Below are 22,333 nucleotides of genomic sequence, written 5' to 3'. Positions count from 1 at the left end.
GCGTTTTCGTTGTTCAGCCCAGATACCAAATATATGAACATGGCGGCGGCAAAGCGTATACGAAGACGAATACAACCAAACAACACAAAGAATCTTCGTGTTTGTCTTCGTTTACTAATCTACCTGGTCCCTTCCCCATCTAGCCTACCTTATCTACGCAGCATTGCAGGGGTTAACGGGAGCGAAAATCCGTAGGTTCGCCGTCAGGAGTTAAAGGGCTGTGCGAACGACTCTACTGGTCTTCTGCATGGGCACTTGAACACTTGAACTTCATTGGTTGATGGCAGAGAAGGCCCCTGCCGGTGACCAATAGAGTTGCTTGTACAGACTTAATATCCTGTTGCCACAACTTGGCCGGGAGAGACCACTGGTCTCCCTACTCCAAAAGTTAAAGGTCCGTACAAACGACCAATAAAGCCACTCGTACGGACCTTTAACTCTTGGAGCGGGGAGACCATGGTCATTACCAGACACAAACATTGGCAGTAGAATGGATTGCACTGAAAAGTTCAGTGACTTTAAATGTGGCATAGCCATAGGACTCCCCCCTTACCCCAAGTCAGTTCATTAAACTTCTGTTTTACTGGATCTGCCCCAGCCACTGTAAGTGCTATTATTGTGAACTGGAAGCATCTAGGTCAAGCATGAAGCAGTAGACCATATACCTCATACAGCGGGACTGTTGAATACTAAAGTGCATACTGAGTAAAATCACCTTTCCTCTGAAGCATAACTCACTACAGAGTTACAAAATGCCTCTCGAAGCAACATCAGCAGGAGCACTGTACATCAGAGCTTTATGAAATGGGTTTTCATAGCAGTGCAGCTGCAGACAAGCCGGAGATCACTATGTGTAGTGGTCTATAGCACACTATCACTGGTATCTGACCTTAATCTCACTGAACACCTTTCAGATGAATTGGAACACTGATTGCAAACCAGGCCTTCTTGTCCAAAATGAGTGTCTGACCTCAAAAATGCTTGTATGGCTGGATGGGCCCAAATTTTCACAGACATGCTCCAAAATCTTGTGGAAAGCCTTCCCAGAAGAGCGGAGGCTGTTGCTGCTAAAAATTGGGGGTCAATTCCATAATAATGCCCATGGTTTTGAAATGGAATGTCCAACAAACTCATATGGAAGTGATGGTCAGGTGCACACATACTTTCGATCAAATATTCATAAAAACTATTTTGAGGAAAATAACATGCTGCCAGGGAGGGCTGGCACCTTCTGGCCTGGGGGACAGGTAAAACCAAGAGGCTGACGGTAATGTCAGGAACCACAAAACTAGATAGAGATGAGGTGAGTCGTGTGGTTTAAGAGAGTCTGCATAGCAAATGCCAATTGCTCAATCCTTTGATGTTGCACATCCATCCTGGTAAATATGTTTGGCACTGGAGCCCAAACAGGTGTGTGGAGAAGGGAGTGTGGAGAAGGGAGGACACCGCTGCAACAGAGCAGCTCTGCCTCTATTATCATTATAATTTAGCGCCATAAAATGGGTAGACAAGACATAACAAGTAGTATGTAACATAACAAATCGACTAACAGAGACAACAGGCGAGGAGGGCCCTGCTCAAACAAGCTTATAGTCTAGAGGGAGTTAGGGTGTATTACACAATAGTTAAAAGTGCCGTTGTTAGGGATAGACCAGCCACACTAGTAAAAGTATTGCAGGAGAGGGACTAGGAGCTAGCCTCTGTGGCTAGCCGAAGCTGAGCTACACAGGGTGGCTATTGTCCTGAAAAGGACAATAAGTGATCATAGCAGAAGCCACATCTCTTCTGGAACCCTTATAAGGGCAGCACCAAGGCTTACCTCAATAACAAGACGAGACTTGTATTGAGGTGAAACAGGAACTCTTTATTTGGGAAACACACAGGCTTATATATAGGTTAGGTGAGAAACAAACCATAAATCATGTCCGATGGATAGCTCCAGGTTCCTGAGGGTATCCTGTCCAAAAAGCAACGCGATCAGCCAAAGGGACCACGAGCGGCAACAGTTTCCCCGGGACAGACTGCGAGATAGCCGACGTGCGTACGATAACCATGCCGGCTGATCTCCACTCTCCTGGCGGTTCCAGCGACCGGGGATCTGTAGGAAGCTGCCTCTCCGAACCCCTGGTCCGTACCCCACCCCCCTGTGGGTTAACTCCATGAAAGGGGCGCTCTAGTGGAGCTGATGGTGTCCAGGCTACACAGGGTTAAAGTCTGTGGGCAGGACATGTGGAATATGGACAGGGCAGTACATGAGGGGAACAAAAAGCACAACAATAATCACATTCACACATATACTGAGACATACAGAAATCAAACAATAGCTACTACAGATGGCACTTATTAACCCTGGGGTGTCACAAAAACCACTTAAGGTTTAGATGGGTCATTCAGTCAAGTCCAAAGTTAGAATTTATTGTATTACAATACAGGATAATCATCTTTATACTCTTTAGTACAATTTCAAACATGCAACATGACTGCCGTATTACAAATGTTTTTGCCCTACATATAGAAAACATCATTACCTTGTCTAATACTTTCATAACATGCTTGAAGCAGCTGTCTAGAGATGACATTTCTGTATTCGTTACTCTTTCTGTATATTTAGAGACTTTTCTTTTAAAGGATATACATGTATCGGTAGAGATCAATTAGTCTGTAGTTCAGTTTGCTTGAACAGCCTATACTGATGTAGTTATATCATATGTATGCATCATCACAAAACAATTTACAATGTCACTTTTATAATTCATTGTTTATAATGTGCCAACATGTTTCTCAGGGATGTACAATATAATGCTGTCAGTGGCGAGTTTATGTTATGTGAAATACATATTAATATGGTCCATGCTTGTGACAGTTTAGATTTTAAAGGGAGTTAGAAATACATGCCCAGTAGTCTACTACTACTGTTAGCAATCACACTCCTATCATGTCAAGTCAGCCAGTACATGCTGGCACAGGGTGGCTGTAAGCAGTGGCGTCGCTACAGGGGGGCTAATCCTTGCCCCCCCTGCTGCCCCCCCTGCCGAATTTGGAATAAAGTCGCAATGCAGCCAGGGCAAACCGATCTTACACGGGCCGCACCTCGAGCCCTGCTACTTACCTGTGGGAGGGTCTTCTGTACTGCATAGAGGAAGCGGAACCTAGCAGAGTTCACGTGACATCACATGACTCTGCTCCAGTCTTGCTTCCTCTGTGCAGTACCAGAGAACGCAGAGGGAGGCCGCGCCCTCTGCTGAAGTCTGTGAGTGGCATCGAGGAGCTGCAGTGCAGGTAAGGGGGTGGGGAGGGTGTTTGAATGAGTATGCATGATTGAGGGAATTAATCTGTGAATGACTGAGTATATGAATGAATGAGTATGTGTGTGATAGCATGGATGTGTAAGTGCTGGAACCTAGGCATGATGGGACTGTGATTGCCTGTAATTTAGGGGGTTTTAAATATACCTTTTAATGACATGTTTTTATGTCAATTCCAATTGATCTATACGTGCAAAGCTGGGTTTTTGCGTTATTCTGTAGATCCATATCTATATATTTCCATACATTATTTATGTATACCTGCAAATACAGTGTTTGTATGTCTTATTCAGTTGATTAATACCTGCAATGCTGTTTCCATGTATTTATTTGCTCTATACCTGCAATGCTACGTTTCATATACTATTGTATACCTGCAAATACAGGATTTGTATGTCTGATTCTGTTTATTTGATATATACCTTCAGTGCTGAGATCACAAGTGAATTTCAGTTGATCTATACATGCAAAGCTCGGTTTGTGTGTTAATGTGTTGATCTATACCTGCTACTGGGCAACTGGGGCTAATATTAATATATATGGGCAGCAGGGGCATCAATACACAAGGGGCAAAAACACTAAGGGGGTATAAACGACAATGCAGTGTGAAAAATCCATCCTGATGTAGTCGTCTGTGACGTAGATTGTGTCCTGCTGTTTGTGCGTTTTTGGTTATCAGTGTAGCAGAGCCTGTCCTGGGGTGTGTGTTCGGTTGTCAGTGTGGCAGAGCCTGTCCTAGGGTGTGTATTTGGGTGTCAGTGTGTCAGAGCCTGTCCTGGTGTGTGTGTGTTTGGATGTGGGTGTGGCAGAGCCTGTCCTGATGTGTGTGGGTGTCTGTGAGGCAGAGCCTGTCCTGGTGTGTGTGTGTGTGTTTGGTTGTCGGTGTGGCAGAGCCTGTCCTGGTGTGTGTGTCTGGGTGTCGGTGTGACAGAGCCTGTGTTGGTGTGTGTGTTTGGTCATCTGTTTCCTGGCACTTAACTTACAGTAGGAATTGTTTCATTCGTATTTATCCAGAGATAAAATGCCCTCCTGAAGTTGTAGTGACTTCAGAGGACAAAATGTTCAAGACCCTGAAATCATTTAGTGGAAAAGTTATTTATTGTGTTATAATATTTATTTCAAGGATTAGTCGCACTCAATTGTGGCTTCAGGCTTCCCATGTTGAATGATCAAGTATTATTTTAGCCCAATAACAAAAGTATAATTCCATAGCACATTACTTTTGGAAATTATGAATGCCCCCCCAGTTTGACTGTGGTTTCTTGTGTGCCCCCCCTATATATTGTTTCTAGAGTCGCCACTGCCAGTAGATAATAAGGACAAAATAGGGTTGGTGTCATATGCATGTACTTATCAATGATTTCTTATCATTTTGACCAGATATATATACACACAAGACATTCTGGGTAGATGCATGCATATAAGGTCAACAATGATCACTTTTTGCCTCTATATCCACTTTATACATAAATCCATTGAAAGTAATTGCCCACTGTACAAGACAGCCTTTAGACAAAACTTGGGTAAGAGGTGCAGTAACCAGATCACCACTCATGGACAGCTGTTTCATCCTTAATGGGACTCGTCAGCATGAAGATGTAATACTGGCTTAATACTTGAGGCTTGGGGTAGCACGAGAAATACCATTACATAAGTTATTGGGGGTAAAGTCAGAAGGCTTGTTTTTCCCTCAGAAATCTCATGGTGTTGCCACAACCACAAGAGATCCTGGGTAGGCGCATATAAATAAGGTCAGCAATTATCACCTTTTGCCTCTATATCCACTTTATACATGGATCCCTTGAAAGTTGTGGTTGTGGCAGCACCATGAGATTTCTGAGGGAAAAACAAGCCTTCTGACTTGTCTGGTGTCTGTAGATGAGTGTTTAATAATGCTTCTACTACCCCCTTAATTTTAAGTGGAAGGGTTTTCCATCACCTTTAACTTATGTAATGGTATATATATATATATATATATATATATATAAACATGCACCCATGAACCATAACATTATGACCACCTGCCTAATATTGTATAGGTCCCCCTTTTGCCACCAAAATAGCTCTATGGGAGGTTTCCAGAGCTTGGCTTAGCTGGGTCTGGCTGGGAAATGAAGTAAATCTGACTAGGCTGTTTTACTACCGCCCGGCTGCTAGGTGCCAAGAAGAAATTTATTGTACTATTTTTTCTCCTGGAGCGTGAAACCATTGTCCTGTGAGACCTTTGTTTGTTTATTTGTTGATGTAGTTTTCTCCTGGGGCTTGTACTGTTGTGCCCTATTTGTCTGGGTGGAAGGTTTGGTAAAAAATATGTGTGTGTGTGTGTGTGCCCACTAATAAATGTAAATAGTTCCTGGTTGACCCTCAAGCATTCGGTCTCGACTACTGTTCTTGGGGGTAGCTATATCAACTTCAGCGGCCTATATGTTGTTATCGACCAGGAACCAGTGAGAGGCACAGTGGTCAGTGGGGGGGGGGGGGGGGGCGGCTTAAGCGATTATATCCAGGCAGGATATCTAAAGTGCTTAGGGTAGTTCCATTGGAAACTAGGATTTATTTTTAGCTTTTGTTTTTGGGATACTTTGTGTTTTGTTTACCAGCAAAAAATCACAGTTTGCTTCTAATCTGTGTTCCTGAGCCTTATTACTCTAGAGGAAGTGACATTTATGACCCTCATCCTACAGGATTCATCACAATATATACATATGTATATATGTACATATATATATGTATATACTTATGTCTATGGACAAAAGTATTATGATACGCTTCTTAATTATTGAAATGTTGCTATTTGAATCAGACCTATTGCTACAGCTGTATCAAGCACCTAGCCATGCAATCTGCATTTACAAATGTCATGGAGCTGGATAGTCCGAAAGACTACCTCCGCTGACTTGTGCTCCATTAGCCTGGGACAACACCCAGCTCTTTCCCCGGTTTCCCCAGTAACTAGCCAAGACTCAGTGTAGGGTATAACCAAAATGAAGACTACTTTATTTTTCACACACACATGGCTGGATATAGCCAGCAAAGCACACATTAACATAAATGAAGATATTGGGATACAATAGGTATTCAACCGCCTCCCAGAGACAATAGGGTCAGTAAAGGGATTAACAGTACTTTGGGGTTCCCACCTCAACTATCTTTCACTGGCCGAAATCAGTTCCAGGGAAATGGATGGTTTGGCCGGGGTAAATGTCTGTAGTGGTGGAACTGGGGGGGCACTGACTTATACAACATATTAGTGCACCATGGGGTGGGGGAGAACAGTCTGACATTCAACTGAAACAATGGCTGTTACTCCCTGGTTGCATATCCTGGCTGTCTGCTGGAGATAATCCTCTCAGCAAATGATGAGATTATATAATAGTCTTTACAAAGCCAGGGCCCATAGTTAATAGGGAGGAGGCTGGCTCTCAGGCCTCTCCAGTGGCTCCATTGATGGAGGGCTCCGTCACAACAAACATTTTCAAAAAAAAAAAGGTGTAGTTGAAGAGCTCAGTAAATTCAAGCGTGGTACTGTGATAGGATGCCACCTTTGCAATGAGTTAATTTATGAAATTGTATCCCTGCTAGATATTCCACAGTCAATTGTAAGTGGTATTATTGCAAAGTGTAAGCGTTTAGGAACAGCAGCAACTCAGCCATGAAGCGGAAGACTACTTAAAGTCACAGAGTGGGGTCATCGTGTGCCACTGGACTCAGGAGCAGTAAAAACGTGTTCTGCGGAGTGACAAATCACACATCTCTGTTTTGAAGTCTGATGGGCGAGTCTGGGTTTGGCAGATGCCAGGAGAACGCTTTGTGCCAAATGTAAAGTTTGGTGGAGGAGGGATAATGGTATGGGGCTGTTTTTCAGGGGTTGAGTCCCTTACTTCTAGTGAAAGGAAATTGTGATGCTTCAGCATACCAAGACATTTTGCTATGCTTCAAACTTTGTTGGAACAGTTCGGAGAAGGCCTTTTTCTATACTCCACGATAGTGCCTCAGTGCACAAAGCAAAGTCAATAAAGACACAGTTGAAAGAGTTGGGTATGGAAGAACCTGAGTATGGCTTGCACAGAGCCCTGACCTCAACCCCAACGAACACCTTTAGCATGAACTGGAACGGAGATTGCGAGCTGTGCCTTTTGGTCCAAGATCAATGCCTAACCTCATAAATGCTCTAACACTCCAACATTTTGTAGAAAGCCTTCCCAGAAGAGAGTTATAGCTGCAAACCTTTGAACAGAAGTGTATGTATAGTGAATGTTTCCTCACCTATCTACTATTAATAGCGGTTCAAATGTGTTTTCCTCTTATTGCAGGAACGCCTTCTTCTTTCTTTACTGCCTGCTCACATTGCAATGGAAATGAAAGCAGAGATTATTCAAAGATTACAAGGACCTCGGGCTGGCCAACTAGAAAATACTAATAATTTTCACAATTTGTACGTGAAGAGGCACACCAATGTAAGGTATGCACAATTATGCACATTTATAGGATGCGGGCGTCATTAATGACATTAATTCATTTGTGTTTGGCTTTGTGTTAATGTAAGAAGAAGAAGGCTCTTTTAACATTTTTCAGTGTTGCTGTTTAGATGTAATTTTCTTCTTTCTCATTTTGTGTACCCACACACATTAAATATTTTTCAGGACAAACAAGGCTTTCTTTAGATACCATTATGTTTATCATATCATTTAGTTTACTATTTAAAAAAATGATAAAATATGGTGATTTTTTTTTTAAAAAAAATGACTTTTTCTCACTTTTCTTTGAAAAATCTTTTACTCATCTGCAAAAAAAACTGCTATATAGATTCTACTATTTGTCCTGAGTTTAGAAATACCCAATGTTTTTATTTTTTTTTTTGCTTTTTTCTGCACGTTATGGGGCAAAAAGGACCAGTAGCGTTTTGCTATTTCAAAACCATTTTCCCCAAATCTCGTCATTCTGCCCGATGTGCTATTTCAGGTATCTTTGAAGCCGGCCAATGCAATTTACCCCATCAAACCATATATTTTTGAAAACTAGACACCCCAAGGTATTTCAAATTCTGGTATTTTAACCCTTTCCATGCACTAATTCTACCACTAGCCTTTGTCAAACTTTATGGTAGTAAAACATTTTTGTATTTTTTTCACACATGTTGGTATAAATTTACCACTCCTGGTATATGTCCGTGTCAAACAACACCCCAATGTGTGTTCAGCAACATCTTCTGAGCGCAGTGATACCCCACATGCATGGGTTTGTTGGGTTATTTGGGAGGTAAAAGACCACCTTTGTGAGGTGTGTATTTGCTGTTTAGACATCTGGTCAGTCTGTGCCCATGTCCCATATTTGGGACATCTTTGAAGCCGGCCAATTAAATTAACCCCATCAAATCATACATTTTTAAAAACTAGACACCCTATGGGCATTTATAATGCCCATATTTTAACTCCATGCTGGAATTTTTGGGGAAGATATAGCGCTAATTGTAGGACTTGCTCATAAAAAAACATATATATATAATTATATAATAATTATATATATATATATATATATATATATATATATATATATATATATAAATTTTCACTTTTTTTGGTTACAGTGGGGAATTATTTTTTCATGTTACCATATATATATATATATATATTTTTTTTTTAATTTTTTTTTACATTTTTTTTTTTTTTACTATTTTTTTTTTTACTATACACTGGGGTTGTGTAGCCCCCTCTGGGGCATTGCAGGCTTTCCTCAATGAAGAGGCAGACTGGAATGCCTCTCACCCGATTTGCATCGGGCTCAGAGGGTGTATTTAACAGACCAGTGATTTGTTTAAACCGCCGATCTCGGTGATCGGAAGGTCTGAAAAACTTGTGAGGCTTCCAGGAAAACCGCAATGCCGCCTATCGTGGCAAAAACGTTGCGATCAACGGCATATAACGCTACCACGTACATGTACGGGCATTGTCACTAACACATTGCATCTTTACCCTGTACGTGGATTGTCGTTAAGGGGTTAACTGTGGTAGGTAGAATAAAAACACTGAGCTTGTTTTAAAGCAAGGGAAGAAATAAATATTATAATACAGTACAAAAAAATACGGTATTCTCATTTAGATCAACGCTTGGCTGCTTTGTATTGATAAATGATATTGTAATGAGTTGTATTTTTAAAATGTTTTAAAAGTTGCATGCACACCACTGTAATTACACAAAGTGAGAAAATTAATCATTTTAATTGCTTATCACCATATATTTTTTCAATTCATGATTAGTTCTGATTAATATAGTTCAATAATATTAATACCCATTTGTCACTATGAACTACAGGCTCGTACCTACATGACAATCTTACAGATCAGGGCAGGAATAAAAGCAGGTTTAACAATGATCACTGTCGGAACCATGTTAGTGGATCAGTTCCTACCCAGCATCTGCACAGCACCGGTACTCAAGTCTGCTGTACTCTTTGTTTGTTCACAAGCTAAAAATTAAATGTATTTGATCTCTAGGAGCAATTATAAATGTACACGCATACTACAATGTTAATATAACACACCTGCTTTATTAATTACTTGAGCATTATTTTATATAAATAGTTATGTAGGTACCTTGGTTTTTGAGTCCATTTTGTTCATATTTGATTTGACATTTGATTATCTACCATTTAATGGTTATCAAAGAAAATGGCAAACACCAATGCTCATTTAGAGTCTGTTTGCTTCTGGACGGTCAATGAGAAGGGATGTTGATGAGCTTTCCACATAATAGCTTTGTTTTCTGGGGGGGGGGGCATTTTCCATTCTAGATCTATATGAGCAATTTAAAAGCTACAGGAAGCCCAATAGATACTGTCCAGCAATTTAAATATGCTAGACGCACATATAAGGATGCATAGTAATGCACGGTATATGTATGTTTTCACAAGACATGTTTGTTAGATTTACCACAGGTTAGCATTCCTTGGTAAAAACCAAGTGTGTTCAACAGGAAGTCCTTTTTCGCGGATAAATGCACAATAGCACATGTAGAATTTATCACTGCAAATTTTGTTTGAAAAGCTGAGCCACTAATACAGTAGGAATAAAAATCACAATTCATGCTAATATTTCCTGCAGTTAGATTATTTCTTTATGTTCTTTTGTTGCTTTGAATTATATATCATGTGCAAATTGTATGATACCGATACAGATACACATGTGGTATAGATATTCAATGCAGTCTGTTTCTATAACAAAATACAAGTGAAACTAATATCCACTATGCACTATATTAGGAATCTATATTATGTGTATATACCATGTCAGCAGTCACATGTACAGGTATTCTGAGAAGGGACATAACTTCAGCACAGGAAATTAATCACCAATATTATTTGGGACACCTTGGGCCTTAGATTTCATATTCCCTGTGGTATTTTTAAACTAAATGCCTACAAAACAATAGATTTTGTAGAAGATGACAGCTCCTCTGCAATCTCTCTGTGTGTGTGTATATATATATATATATATATATATATATATATATATATATACAGTATCTCACAAAACTGAGTACACCCCTCACATTTTTGTAAATAATTTATTATATCTTTTCATGTGACAACACTGAAGAAATGACACTCTGCTACAATGTAAGTAGTCAGTGTACAGCCTGTATAACTCAACACACAGCCATTAATGTCTAAACCTTGGCAATAAAAGTGAGTACACTCCAAAGTGGAAATGTCCAAATTGGGCTCAAAGTGTGGTCGCCATTATTTCCCAGCACTGCCTTAACCCTCTTGGGCATGGAGTTCACCAGAGCATCACAGCTTGCCACTGGAGTCCTCCATGACGACATTACAGAGCTGGTGGATGTTAGAGACCTTGCGCTCACCCACCTTCCGTTTGAGCATGCCCCACAGATGCTCAATAGGGTTTAGGTCTGGAGACATGCTTGGCCAGTCCATCACCTTTACCTTCAGCTTCTTTAGCAAGGCAGTGGTCATCTTGGAGGTGTGTTTGGGGTCGTTATCATATGGGAATACTGCCAATGCTTTGCTTCACTATGTCACAGTACATGTTGGCATTCATGGTTCCCTCAATAAACTGTAGCTCCCCTTTTTGTACTCCTCACCTGGTTGCAGCCACACACGCTTAACACCATCTGAACCAAATAAGTTTATCTTGGTCTCGTCGAACCACAGGACATGGTTCCAGTAATCCATGCCCTTAGTCTGCTTGTCTTCAGCAAACTGTTTGCGGGCTTTCTTGTGCATCATCTTTAGAAGAGTCTTTTTTTCTGGGACGCCAGCCATGCAGACCAATTTGATGCAGTGTGCGGCGTATGGTCTAGGCCAGTGATGGGCAACCTTTTTGGCGTGGTGTGTCAAAAATCGGCAAAAAATCGAGCATAACTCGCGTGGTGTGTCACTTCGACAAAAAAACATAATTTTGCGCAATTTATAGTTTAAACTACAAAAATGTATAATTGCAATATATAATTGTATTTAATAAACCAAAAACAAATTATTTAACATACCTGCTTAGTAACTACTTACCTTTCAGGAGTCCCGCGGTGGGGGTGCAAGGCCTCTGTCTCCCAGCTCTGCCACTGTATGGAACAGTATAGAGTGATGGGAGTTATGATGTACTTTAGAGCATAATTATATAATGAAAAATACATTGGAAATGGTACAGCATAACACCCATCACTCTCACACACATACACCAATCCACACATACCAATCCACACACATACACCAATCCACACACACATACCAATCCACACACACATACCAATCCACACACACATACCAATCCACACACATACACCAATCCACACACATACACCAATCCACACACACACACCAACCCACACACACCAACCCACACGTATACCAACCCACACGTATACAAACCCACACGTATACCAATCCACACGTATACCAATCCACACACATACCAATCCACACACACACCAATCCACACACATATACTAATCCACACACATATACTAATCCACACACATATACCAATCCACACACATACCAATCCACACACATACACCAATCCACACACATACACCAATCCACACACATACTAATCCAGACACATACACCAATCCACACACATACACCAATCCACACACATACACCAATCCACACACATATACTAATCCACACACATACCAATCCACACACACACACCAATCCACACACACACACCAATCCACACACACACACCAATCCACACACACATACCAATCCACACACATACACCAATCCACACACACATACCAATCCACACACACACACCAATCCACACACACACACCAATCCACACACACATACCAATCCACACACATACCAATCCACACATACACCAATCCACACACATACCAATCCACACACATACCAATCCACACATACACCAATCCACACACACACCAATCCACACACACACACACCAATCCACACACACACACACCAATCCACACACATACACCAATCCACACACACACACCAATCCACACACACACACACACCAATCCACACACACACACCAATCCACACACATACACCAATCCACTCTCACTGTATGCTTTCCTACCTTTCCTCTTTTCTCCTTACAGCTCCTTTTCCTGCTCTTCGCTCCTCTTCTTCTTCAGTTCTTCTGTCTTCTTCCGGGTTCAGAGGGCACGGACAGCGGTGGGCACGGCTTCAGTGTTGTGCGCCGGGATCTGACAACAAACCCCGGCGCACAACAGCTGTTGCCGCGCGGATCGCAAGGGAGCGGTATCGGAGGTCTTTAACAGACCTCCGGCTCCCTTGAGTGATTTTAAGCCGGGTTCAAGGGAGATCCTTGAACCGGCTTAAAATCACTCAAGGGAGCCGGTGGTCTGTTAAAGACCTCCGATACCGCTCCCTTGCGAGCCTGCTCCTCAACCGCCCCGCCCCCCGCTAGGTACGCTACTGCACGTCCCGCCCCCCCCTTTTTTGGGGGGGTGACACGCGCAGGATTTCCTGCGATTCATCCTCGGCTCCTGCACGGCCGCCGAGGATGAAAGAATCTGTGCTGGAGGAACGGGTCCTTCAGCACAGATTCTTTCATCCTCGGCGGCCGTGCAGGAGCCGAGGATGAATCGCAGGAAATCCTGCGCGTGTCACCCCAAATGGCTACGCGTGTCAGCACTGACACGCGTGTCATAGGTTCGCCATCACTGGTCTAGGCACTGACAGACTGACCCCCCACCCCTTCAACCTCTGCAGTAATGCTGGCACCACTCATACTTCTATTTCCCAAAGACAACCTCTTGATATGACTGTCACTATGGCTGGTCAAGAAGTGGATCCTCACTGCAGTGATAGGGTAAGGCACCCCTAGCTGTGATGAGGGGCTCCGCTACCCAGTGCAAAGGAGATTCTAGGCAGAGGATAGAAGAAACAGTAACAATATGGATCTTGATTAGATCAGGAACGAGACGATAAATTCCAAGGATCAGGCAAAAGAATAGTCAGGGTTACGTAGCATAGGTATAGGCAGAAAACAATGGTAGTATTGCATAGGCAGAAAACAATGGTAGTCAGGAACAAGCAGAATATAAAGACCAAAGGATATGGAGAGGAAATGGCTAATTGTACTTTTGTTGCCAATGTTTAGACATTAATGGCTGTGTGTTGAGTTACTTTTATGGGAACATCAAATTTTCACTGTTATACAGGCTGTACACTCAGTACTTTACATTGTAGCAGAGTGTAATTTGTTCAATGTTGTCACATGAAAAGATATAATAAAATATTTACAAAAATGTGAGGGGTGTACTCACTTTTGTGAGATACTATATATCAGACTGGTGCATTCAGCTATGTAGACATTGCAGATTTTATGGAATTTGTCAATTTCGTCAATTTATACCAAGATTAGGCCTCCCACAAAATAGACAAAGATAAAGCAAAACGCTCAGAATGTTTGTCTGAAATGCTTGGGCTCCCCTTAACCCCCATTCTCTCACACTCTCATCCAAATTCTCTTGTCCATGTTCACTCTTTGACGCTCTCTGAAAGTCTACCCTACCTTCTGTACCAACCACTTTCATGTCTCGCATTATCTTGTTCTTCAATTTCTTGTACTTCTGCAATAATGGCAGAGATGATTGGAGGATCGACAGGACGTTACCGGAAGCTCTGCCATTTTGGTGGAAGTTTGCTGAGAGGCTATGTCCAAAGGTGCAGATGAAGAAAGAATAGAGATTAAAGAAGAGATAGAAGAGAGAAGAACAAGAAGAGGCAGAACAAGAAGATACTATACACGGAAGCAGAAGTGATCGGTAGAGACTGTATGGAGACAATTGGAGAGCATGAGAGAGTGAATGAAAATCAGAGCGAGTAAGAGTCTGGGAGAGATTTTTATTCACTCTCGCCCAGTGAATAAGAGTCTCTCCCAATATCAGGATGTCAGACGCTAATTTAACTCTTATTAAGGATATAAATTCTTCATACTGGCTTTTACAGCATTTTTTATATGAAAGTAAATAATTATTCCATTTCAAAGCCTATCTTCAAAAATATTTTTATATATAATGAGAGTTTTTTTGTGTTTAGTTTCTAATGTGAATTCTAATGTGATGGAAAAGTTACTGTATTTTTAGATCTTTTGATGGAAAATTAGCCATATATGTGTAGATCATTGATTTAATAATGTGTGTCTCTTTTTGTGGCGTTTCAAATAGTATGTATTACAAATATATTAACATTGCTGTTTATATAGTATTAAAACAGTTTAAACTATTCTTGATGCAGTAAAATGCAAACTTGACAGGTGGAAAAAACATCCAATAAATTTGATGGAGAAGGGCGCATCTCAATCATACAATCTACATAGAGGATAATATATGTATATCCATCTTGTGTTATTAATTATGAAATATTTCTAGGGAATATCAGATACATCTTAAGTAATTACATACTTTACTGTTTGTATTGCTTTATTAAATTAGCCTTAAACTTTATTTATAAAACAAGAAAGAAGCCATCTAATCTGTTTTTAATACATTATGTTCAACAATTCCATAAGTAGACATTTGCTTTATTTGTGTATTTGCAGTATCTTGTATGCTGATATTGTTGGGTTCACTCGATTGGCCAGTGATTGTTCCCCAGGAGAGCTAGTGCACATGCTGAATGAGTTATTTGGAAAGTTTGATCAGATTGCCAAGGTAGGTATACAAAACCCACCTAATTAAACTGCATTCCTATCTTTGTATGAGATATTATATACTTAAGATCAAAATTATATACTTAAAAAATATTTGATTTTAACTATATAAGTATAGAGGATGTAATATTAAGTCCCTGCAAAACTGTCCTTTACAGCCTAGGACGTATTATTACATCCTCTGCTACCATTACCAACCACGGCTCATTGCAGCCGTGATCTGCAGCAGGACAGCTGCTGCTAGCTGCCCAGGGAGACAGGCCATCAGCAGCCAATGGAACCCACTTCTGTGCATGTAATTGCTCGAGGAGCCAATTGCCTTTGGTGGTAATTATTGCCTTACATTGATCATGAGGCAGAGTGTAGCAGAGAAGACTGTTAGGGTGAGTAAAAGATTTTTTTAAATACGTTTGTATTTTTAGCTGCTTGATCACTCTTTAATACAGTGATCAGCAGTTTGTGTACAGCTGTCAGTTATTGTTATTTTTCTTTACACTTGGGGAAACTTAAATCCATATTTTCTTTACACTTAAATCCATAGATTTGAGGTTGAAATTCCTACTGAATTACTGCTGAATTTTTTTTTAAAAAGTGAATGTACATGACCCACTTTTAACCCCACCACATCTAAAAAACATGACATACCAAGGTATATTTTATATATACCTACCTAAATATATATGTATATTTTTTAGGAAAAAACATAAAGATTTTTTTTCCAAATTTTCAATTTGTTTTATATTTATTCTTACTAAGTGATGGTTTTTCTATATACAAAACGTTTCCAATAAAAAGGCCTGGAAAAATAATATATAATTTTAAACTAAATGAGAGAAGGATGAGCCAAGATAGGCTAAAAACCCTTTTCATCTTAAAGGGAAAAATCCCCTTAGCCTATCTGGTGTAACAATACTAACACAAAAGCAAACATTGTTTTTATAGAATTGCTAATTCACTTCTTATTAGATACATTTTACAATTTTACTTTTGGTTTAAGTTACATAGTTACAGAGTACAAAGGTTTCAAAAAAGACCTAAGGCCATCAAGTTCAACACTTCTACCTAACCTTCCTACTCATGATCCAAAAGAAGGCAAATAAAACCCTAATTAAGCTACTTCAAATTTCCTGCCATCAAGGTGAAAAATTCCTTCTTGACTTGAAGAGACAATCTAGAAGCTCCAAAATACTAATGTTATTTTATTTATAGCTCTGTATGTCATGCCTTTCTAACAAAATATACAGCATCCCTTGCTTTGTCTTCTATGACATCTCTGCTCTTCCAGTCTCAGAGGGTGACTTCTTGTTCTTTGTACATTTCTGTTAATGAACAGGTCACTGAAGAGCTCTTTATATTGGCCCTGCATATATTTATTTAATGTTATCATATCCTCTAAAAGATGCTGTTTTTCTAGTGTATATTATTTTAACTTTTTTAGTCTTTCTTTGTAACAAATATCTTCCAATCTCATTAATTTTGTAGTCCTCCTTTGCACATTTTTTAGTTCCATACTGTCCTTTTTAAGGACCAGTGTCCAGAATTGTACCGCATATTCAAGGTGAGGTCTTACCATTGACCTGTAAAGAGGAAAGATGATATCCTCCTCCCGTGAATCAATACCCCATTTTATGCATGCCATTACCTTATTGACCCTTGCAGCTGCTTTCTGGCATTGCCAAGACTGTTGTCTACATTATTCCTAAGTCCTTCTCATTGGCAGTTTTCCCCAGGGATATTCCTTTCATAGCATTGTTATTACTTTTACCATAATGCATTACTTTGCATTTATCTAAGTTGGACCTCATCTGCCACTTGCCCTACACATTAAAAAGAAGAAAACCCAGGACAGGCCCCTGAGGTACTCCACTTAATACCTGAGTACAGTTTGAGAAACATCCATTCACAACAACTCCCTGCATTATATCTTGTAGTCAATTTTCGTTCCAAATACAGATATTTGCTCCTAAGCCTATTTCTGTTAATTTGTAGAGTAACCTTTTATGTGGAACCATATCAAATGCCTTAGCAAAGTGCAGATAACTCACATCTACGGCCACACCCAGATCTATATTTTTACTTACTTCTTCATAGAATGCTAATAAGTTGGTTTGACAAGACCTGTATTTCACACATCTATGTTGACTTCTACTAACTGGATTCTGGAGCAAGATATGTTCTTGAATGTATACCTTTAGTAACCCTTCAAATAATTTCCCAACTACCAATGTTAAGCTTACTGGCCTGTTATTGCCCGGTTGAGATTTTTATCCCTTATTTAAATATGGGTACAACATCTGCCTCTAACGGCAATATGCCTGAACTGAAAGAATCCCTAAAGACCAGCAATAATGGTTGGGCCAGAATTAGGCTTAGCTCCTTAATTACCCTTGGGTTTACACCATTCGACCCAGGGGCCTTGTCTACCTTAAAAGTATTCAATTGCTTGAGCACTTTTTCTTGTCTCAGCCAATCCCATGTTTGCTGTAATGATTCCTTAAAATTAGCCAGCAGGGTCTCAGTCATTGGTTCTTCCTTGGTATAAACAGAAGAAAAATTTCTTGGGATTAGTTTTACTCTCCTTGGCAATTAGTTTTGCATTTTCCAATTTAGTCATTTTAATTGCCTTTTTGCAGGCTGTGTTGGCATCTTTATATGCCATAAATGATACTGCTGATTCCTCATTTTTTTAATGCTTAAATGTTTGCAATGTGTTTAAAGGTATTCCATTTGTCCTGTGTGTTTAGTCCACAGAACAATCCATCCCAGTCTATACATTCCATAGTTGACCTTACAAAATAATTTAAAATAGAACTCCAAGAATTACGCAAATGCCCTAACTAGAACAGAAAACGGATGAGTAGTAAATGCTCACAATGAATTGTCAGACAGACAATGAAATAATAGGCAGACATTTTTGAGTGATTGTAAAGACTTTGTTGCTTCCTGTATTTCATGCTATATGCTATATTTATCTGATCATATTTAACCTATTTCTTATTTTCCTAGTGGTGCGGTCTATGTACTGTTGTCCACATCCACATACTAAAATATAAACCACAAAAGAACTGTTGCAGTTGATAAACTGGCCTATATTTATATGCTGTAGTCTATCTTGCACAATGTACTCTTCAGGATGATGATATTCATATTGATTCTAGGTATATATGGGCACATCATACATGAGTTATGTCCACATTTGTATGCAGGGTTATACACCACAGCTTGAGGTGTTACTGTACTTATGTTTATATGGCTCCCTCCACTACTGAGACTACAATACCTCAACATTGGTAAAAACACAGTGCAACATTGAGAATTTGGGATAAACATCTGGTAAAATGTGCATGAGATTGAGCAATGTTGTATACAGTTATGTTAACTTGTAGCTTGCATATCTTGGGCCATATATGAGGCACCAAATTAAAAGACAAATAAGGTATTTAAGGTGTATTCTTTGATACAGCATGCTTAATGTTTGATCTGAGCATACAAATGACCTCTCATAATAGAAGACTAGCAATTTCGGAGACTTAAATACTCCCCCACAAATGACCCATCACCCAAGGACCTGCCTTCACAGAGAGAGGCCTACCCAATCACAGTCGTCCAGATTAGGAAACAGCAAGTACAAAAAGCTAGACCAATAGTTAGCCCCCGCCTAATTCCCATCTCAAAGCATGTTGCTAAAAATCTGCAAGAAAATCTTAACTCTGCAGCCAGCCCTATCAGAGCCGTCCTATGCAATGCAAGATCAATAAAAAACAAGTCAGCTTACCTAACTAAGGGGGACCTCTTGGATGGCTCGTTTCCATAGTGGTTGGTGGTGCGGTATTGTGGCTTTTGTTGCTAACATTAAGCTACCCTCTCAATAGGTTGCCTCTATCTCTATGCCACAACAGCTACATTTATTATTATTATTTTTTCTTTGTCCATTATGTTGGGGAACTTTTGCTTTCGATCAGGTATAACTTTGTGGTGGGACTGCTACAAATAGACCAGACCTCTTTCTTCGTTTAACAATTTTATGTCCTGGCCCACACGCCATGGGGTTTCAGCCTATGAGGATCAGATACCGTTTGATGGGACCTCCTAACGGTGACCGAGTCATTACTGTAACATTGTTTATTCATATATATGACCAACATGTTTCTTACAACATATGAGTTACGCTATGTGTGACATGCCTTGTCTTGCTTCATTTTTCTTATGTGGCTGATGGCATTATGTATTCCCTCTGATGTTATGGGTCTTTGTACCATTACTGGTTGTACACAATCCCGAAAAAAAAGGAAGAAAATTATTGACAGATACCACCCGCTTTTATACTGTGATGTATGTTTCTCCTTCCTGTCAATAAAAACATTTTAAACATAAAAAAGACAAGTCAGCTACCATTACCAAACTTATAGAATCAGTAGATCTTGCTTGCATTACTGAAACTTGGTTGGATGAAAACGCAGGCCCTATCTTGGAAGCAGCAGTCCCAAGCAATTATTCAGTGCACCATTGTGCTAGACTCAACAGCAAGGGTGGAGGAGTGGCAATCTGCATCAAATCCTCTTTAAATTCTAGGCCACTCTCAGTTAATACAAAAAAAAACATTTTGATTGCATAGCTGCCAGCATCTCCACTGAGAAAGGGTTCAGGATTCTACATATATATAGACCACCTGGCGAAGGGAAGGGATTCATAGAGGAAATCGCATATTTTGTGACAGGGCTAATCCTGGAAAACCCGAGATGGCTAATCCTGGGGGACTTCAATCCCTGGATTGATGACACAGCTTTCCAACTTGGGCAGGATCTCCTAAACATGATGAGTGGTTTTGGCTTCACACAAACTGTCACGTCTGCCACTCATAAAAGAGGCCACATACTCAATGTGGTGTTCCAACTTGAACTTGAAATCCCTGATGTAAAAGTAAACCCAGTAGTATGGTCAGATCATCACTGCCTAAACTTCTCCATCTCCTCAGAGCTAACCAAATGTCCCCTTCCAAGGCTAGCCATACATCGCTCATTAAAGGGTTTGACTCCACCAATCTTTTTATCAAACCTCGACCTAATAGAATTACTGGGCACCTGCAAAGACCCCAATTTATTAGTCCAACAGTATAATAAGAGGGTGAGCGATACCTTAAACAGCCTTGCTCTGCTTTGCATTGACCCTATAAAAAGCATCCGCCATGCTCCATAATTTGACTACACCATCAGGATACTGAAGAAAAAAGTCCGTAAGCTTGAAAGAAGGTGGCGTAAAAAACACAACCAGGATGATAAGCGTTCCTTAACCGAGCACATTACCGACTACCAACTCACAATAACTACGAAAAAAATCTACATTTCTGTCTCGTGAAATCAGCCTTGCACACAACAAACCAGCCCAGCTTTTCCGCACCGTAGAAAGGCTCTGCAAGCCATCTTGCCTGCATACCTCCACAAATCTCACACAGTCCAAATGAGAAGATTTTGCAGCCTACTTTTCAGATAAGATAGCTTCCATCCGGACCTCTATTGCAAAAGGACAGCCAAAGGCATTACAGAGGTACAAAAATGGGGGTTCAAATTCCCCCACCCTGTGGACAAGTTTTAACATTCTGGGCAAAGCAGAAATCATCTCAATCTCACAAAACCTGCGGGCAACCACCTGTGACCTGCACCTACATATCTCCTCCCTGTATGCTCAGAAACAGTAGGCCAAATTTTTACAAGAATAGTCCAATGTTCTCTGGACTCCGGAGTTTTTCCAGACCTACTGAAAGAAGCAATCGTGAAACCGATTCTAAAAAAAAAACTTCCTTAGACCCAGAATACTTTACAAACTATAGGCCAGTCTCCAACCTCCCTTTTCTGGGAAAAATCATTGAAAAATGTCAGGTAATGATATCTATGATTCTTTCCAATAAGGCTTCAGAAAACATCATAGCACTGAAACTGCCCTGGTTTGCGTTCTGAATGACCTCCTGATGGCAAGAGACAAGGGTGATTATTCAATCCTAATTCTTCTAGATCTGTCAGCAGCATTTGACACCATTGATCATAAGATTCTTATTGAGCGACTGCAAGACCTATGCGGGCTGGGAGGCACAGTTCTAACATGGTTTAAATCCTTCCTCACAAACGGGTCACTGAGGGTGTCATATGGAATGTGTTCCATTTTATCTCCCACTCTATTTGCCATATACATGCTGCCACTTGGGGACATCATGAGACAACATGGATTAAGATACCACTGCTATGCAGATGACACGTAGCTCTACCTTTCCTTTACACCAGGAACGAAGCATCCAACATCTCTTTTCAACAGATGCTTATGCAAGATAGCTGGTTAAAGGTAAATCCTGATAAAACAGAAGTCCTGTTGATCAGAGGACAAAGGATAACTGCACCGATCCTAGGAAATACTAACCAAACTGGCATAGAATTTGGGGGTTCAGAGCTACTCAGGTCAAGTGAAGTGTGAAATCTTGGAGTACTCCTTGACAGTGTATGTCATTTAAACATCAAATCTCTGCTGCAGCAAAATCTGCCTTCTTTCCCCTGATGAATATAGCCAGGATAAAGCACCTAATCCTGCCACCCTAATCCATGCATTTGTGACATCTCACCTTGATTATTGCAATGCACTGTATGTAGGCCTCCCAGAAAAAGAACTTCACAAACTGCAGTTGGCTCAGAACTGTCTCTCCATTGGCTTCCAATCAAATGGATAATTCACTTTAAGATAGGTAATTTAAAGCCCTAAACGACCAGGGACCCTGTTACCTGAAAGAGCTATTAACGCCCTACATCCCTGCTCGCCCCCTTCGATCCACACATATGTCTCTTGCATTCTATCATGGAACTCTCT

The 22,333-nt window shown here is 40.4% G+C and overlaps 1 protein-coding gene across 1 annotated transcript in view; it reads left to right on the top strand.

Moving 5' to 3' along the window:
- ADCY2 (adenylate cyclase 2) overlaps positions 1–22,333 on the top strand; it is a 276,856-nt gene that overhangs the window by 156,693 nt on the left and 97,830 nt on the right. Inside the window, exons 5-6 of the mRNA XM_053467615.1 lie at positions 7,619–7,767; positions 15,374–15,485. Of these exons, the coding sequence (XP_053323590.1) occupies positions 7,619–7,767; positions 15,374–15,485 (261 nt within the window). The remainder of the gene's footprint in view (positions 1–7,618; positions 7,768–15,373; positions 15,486–22,333) is intronic.

Source organism: Spea bombifrons, chromosome 5 (genome assembly GCF_027358695.1).
Source record: "Spea bombifrons isolate aSpeBom1 chromosome 5, aSpeBom1.2.pri, whole genome shotgun sequence".
Taxonomy (NCBI): domain Eukaryota; kingdom Metazoa; phylum Chordata; class Amphibia; order Anura; family Pelobatidae; genus Spea; species Spea bombifrons.
This window is presented reverse-complemented; position numbering and strand designations above follow the sequence as displayed.